This window comes from Pundamilia nyererei, unplaced genomic scaffold (genome assembly GCF_000239375.1).
Source record: "Pundamilia nyererei isolate P.nyererei 1_Seehausen unplaced genomic scaffold, PunNye1.0 scaffold00030, whole genome shotgun sequence".
Classification (NCBI taxonomy): domain Eukaryota; kingdom Metazoa; phylum Chordata; class Actinopteri; order Cichliformes; family Cichlidae; genus Pundamilia; species Pundamilia nyererei.
In genome coordinates, this window is record NW_005187431.1 from 760,371 (window position 1) to 763,992 (window position 3,622).

At 45.5% G+C, this 3,622-nt stretch overlaps 1 protein-coding gene across 4 annotated transcripts in view; it reads right to left on the reverse strand.

Annotated features, from left to right (window-relative positions):
• pals2b (protein associated with LIN7 2, MAGUK p55 family member b) overlaps window positions 1–3,622 on the reverse strand; it is a 26,466-nt gene that overhangs the window by 3,478 nt on the left and 19,366 nt on the right. For all 4 annotated transcript variants that reach the window (XM_005728755.2, XM_005728752.2, XM_005728753.2 and 1 more), the window contains 6 exons: window positions 2,738–2,869; window positions 2,558–2,654; window positions 2,180–2,248; window positions 1,926–2,087; window positions 1,639–1,841; window positions 9–137 (listed from right to left, as the gene is read on the reverse strand). In XM_005728755.2, coding sequence (XP_005728812.1) covers window positions 9–137; window positions 1,639–1,841; window positions 1,926–2,087; window positions 2,180–2,248; window positions 2,558–2,654; window positions 2,738–2,869 — 792 coding nt within the window. The remainder of the gene's footprint in view (window positions 1–8; window positions 138–1,638; window positions 1,842–1,925; window positions 2,088–2,179; window positions 2,249–2,557; window positions 2,655–2,737; window positions 2,870–3,622) is intronic.

Consider the following 3,622-nt stretch of genomic DNA (forward strand, 5'->3'; position numbering starts at 1 on the left):
TAACCTACCGTGAGCTGCTTAGCTGTGAGGCCTGCATCCACCACAGCTTTGTGCATGGCCTTAAGAGTATCAAAATCTGGTGCTCCAATGAACACCACATAAGGCATGAACTCTGCTGTTTTCAGTACCTTCAGAGCCTGAAGAGAGACAAAGATGTTTTCATTATACTATACTTACACGGACCAGGTAATGTGTTAGGAATGAAAGGGTGCCACATTATTTGAAATAATAATTGGCAACCCACAGAGGTCTGAATTCAAAGACACCCCACAAATCAAAGTGAAAAAAATGACACATTTTGGCAAAATTTCATTGCAGCAATAGTTTGTATGCATGCCTCACAATGTTGGGACATGCTTTTTATGAGAGACTGGGTGGTGTCCTTGGGGGTCTCCTCCTAGATCTGGAACAGGGACCTGGCCCTGGGGAAGTTGGATAGATGGAGGCCCATCTATATAATATCCCAGAGTTCTTCTCTTCCAGGAACTGCCTACATACTCTTTGCACACGAGGCCGGGCATTCTCGTGCACCAGGAGGAACCCAGGACCCACCGCATCAGCCTAGGGTCTGGCAATGGGTCCAAGGATTTCATCCTGATAACTAATGGCAGTGGTGGACCTGCCAATTCTGGTATTCTACAGGTAACGCCAATCAGACTCCATGGTGCGGGGCAGTGAATATAGAGACCACAAGACGCTTAGGCATCCTTAGACCATCCTCATGAAGTCTGTTTCTGATTGTATGGTCAAACATAGTCACATCAGTGTCCTACTGCAGGTAATTTTGTAGCTTCAGCAGTGCTCATCCTTCTTGCACAAAGGGGCTGATACCGATCCTACTGACTAATGGTTGACGGGTTAAGGACCTTTCTCGGGCCTCACCAGCTCTCCTAGAGTAACTGCCCGACTGCTTGAATCTCCTCCATGCTTTTGAGACAATGCTGGGAGACACAGCAAACCTTCTGGTAGTGGCATGAGTTGATGTGCCATCTTGGAGGAGTTAGACCTTTTGTCCAACCTCTATGGGGCCCAAGTATCACCTCATAATAACAGTAGTGAGACTGGCCTTAGCTAAATGGAAAACTAGTGAAAAAACAATCAAGAAACATTAAATACCGCCTCTGATCAGATCGATATCATAGAAGTTTAATTGACTTGATGCTATACTGCTATACTGATTAATGTGTTCCTTTAAGTGCTTTTGAGTAGCATATTTTTTTTTCAAATCCTTTAACACAAGGTTATTATAGTTTAAAAGTAGATCTGAAATTGCAATTGAAAACCACACTGTCTCATAAGGCTTTGGTGCACTAAGACTTGGCAAGTCTACATGACTCTGATATATGATGTCATTTCTGAACTTTTCCCCTGACAAACATCCACCAATATTAGATTAATTAAAAAGACTAAATCTAAAAGTGGAACTAATAAAAACTCAACTGAAAGTAAACTTTCTGAAACAATGCAAACTCAACTGAAACAAACAGTCCCGCTGGTCCAAACTTCACCTAATAAAACTCTCCAATGTTCTCAATGAAGGTCAAACACAGTGAGTAAATGCTGCATGTCAAAGCCACCCTTCACTGCATGAAAATAACCCTGCCACTGACATTCGCTCGCTTTGGACCCCTCTCATACCTGCGGGTTGACATCCAGGATGCAGGTGCGTCCCATTGCGACCACCTCGTGAATGCTATCAATCTTTGTGCCGTACAGGTTGCCGTCGTACTCGCCGTGCTCCAGGAAGCGGCCGGCCTTCACATCAGCCTCCATCTCTGTCCTTGAGGTAAAGTGGTAGGAGTTGCCGCCTAGCTCCTCATCACGGGGTCTCCGTGAGGTGTCTGACAGAAGACATGAATCAGGTAAATGTTGCACTGTTGTAGCAAAATTTGAGAAAAGCGGTTAGAAACCCAAGTGTGGCGTACATGGTATAGTGGTGCCAAAACGCGTGGGATGGAGGACCATCAATCGGTTCTTGAGGCTGCGTCGGCCCACTCCTTGGGCACCTATCAGAACCAGCGTCTTCCTCTGGAAAGCAGGAACCTTTGCCACTTCCTCATAGATCTGCAGTTCGTGTCTATCGAACTCTGTTCAAAGACATTTCAAAGCTGTTAGCCACTTGTAGAGAAAGACAATGAAGACATTAACCAAACATCTAGACCATGAAGAATATTCTGACCTGCGTTCTTGGCTGTTAGATACATCATCTTCTTCTTCTTTTTTCCAGCCAAGGTGCCACAAAGAATTCCTGCAAGACAAATATGCACGTTTATATCTTTGCTGTTACAGCATTTGGCCAGACGGGGGAAGGCATGCACTGAAAATACTAACTACCCATTATTTTTTTTATTTTTTTTTGCCATCAATCAGCTAAAAGCTTTACAAGTGATAGAGGTCTGGCAGTAAACCAGTTCACAGGCCACTCCATCCCTTCAAAAACAGCCTCGGCTTAAGAGAAACATTAAGAACTTGGGTGAGTTTTAGCTCAGGAATCTTTCACAGAGTGTTTACACAAAGGTCTGGCATCACTGCCAAGAAGTACAGGTAGGGTACTCACCTGATCCATCCAAGTCTCTGGGAACAAAAGCTTTCCTCTTCTCCTCCAAGAACTGACTGGGGATCAGACCTGTGGCACCACCCACTACGTGACATGCCTGGCGCGGATCAGTTCAAAGTTAAATTTAGAAAATTGAAAGTTTAAAGTTCGGTCAAAGACAGTCTGTGAAGGAAGGCTCACCTGCCACCAGTTGGGATCTTCTCTGTTTACAATCTGAAGAATATCACCTTTCTTGAAGGCCATACCTGCCTCCCGACAGGGGATCAAGCTGTCATTGGCGGGATCATAGTCAAAGTATGGCCGGACATACACCTGTGAGGAACAGAGGAACAGGTGTGAGCTCCTGAAGCGCTTAAATTAGGATTGAAGAGGAAGATGGGCGTTCACAAAGCAACAAGAAAGACAAAGCAGCTTTAACTCAGCATGGCTTCTCACACGTCGGCATGGTGACGGCAGCTCTTTCACACCCATTACGGCCCGTTTCCCACAGCCGCAGCCGACACAGCTCTTCATGCTGTGTCAACACGCTGCATGGGCTTTTGCTAGAAAGGGTAAGTGCTTTGGCCAGAGCATTAGATTAAACAAGCAGCCAGAGGAAGCAATAAAACAAGCCAGTGAAATATACTGTGCAGCGTGCTCTGAGCCACAGAGCAGGAAGTGATTTTGCATTACGTCTCATTCACTTTTACTGCCCTTCATTCAGTTTATAAGCATTTCCAGGTTTATGTGTTCCAAGATTCAAGGTATATATCTATATCTATATATATAGATATATATAGATATATATATGTCACGGTCCCCGTGTCTCTCTGGCTGGCCAACGCTGGCTACAGGTTTTGTTGTTGTTCGTTTTGGTTTTCTCTGTCTCTCCTCCTCCTCTCTGCCTGGGTGGAGCTCGATACGGGCTCTCGCTCTTGGCCCACGCACCCGTGTGATGGTGTCCACCTGCGGCTGATCGGGCTGATTTCCCCAGCTGCTATTTAAGGCAGTGGCACAGAGCAGCTCACCGCTGGAACGTTGAACTACCTGAGTTCGTGCTCGCGGCTTATTCAAAGAAGTTTTGTC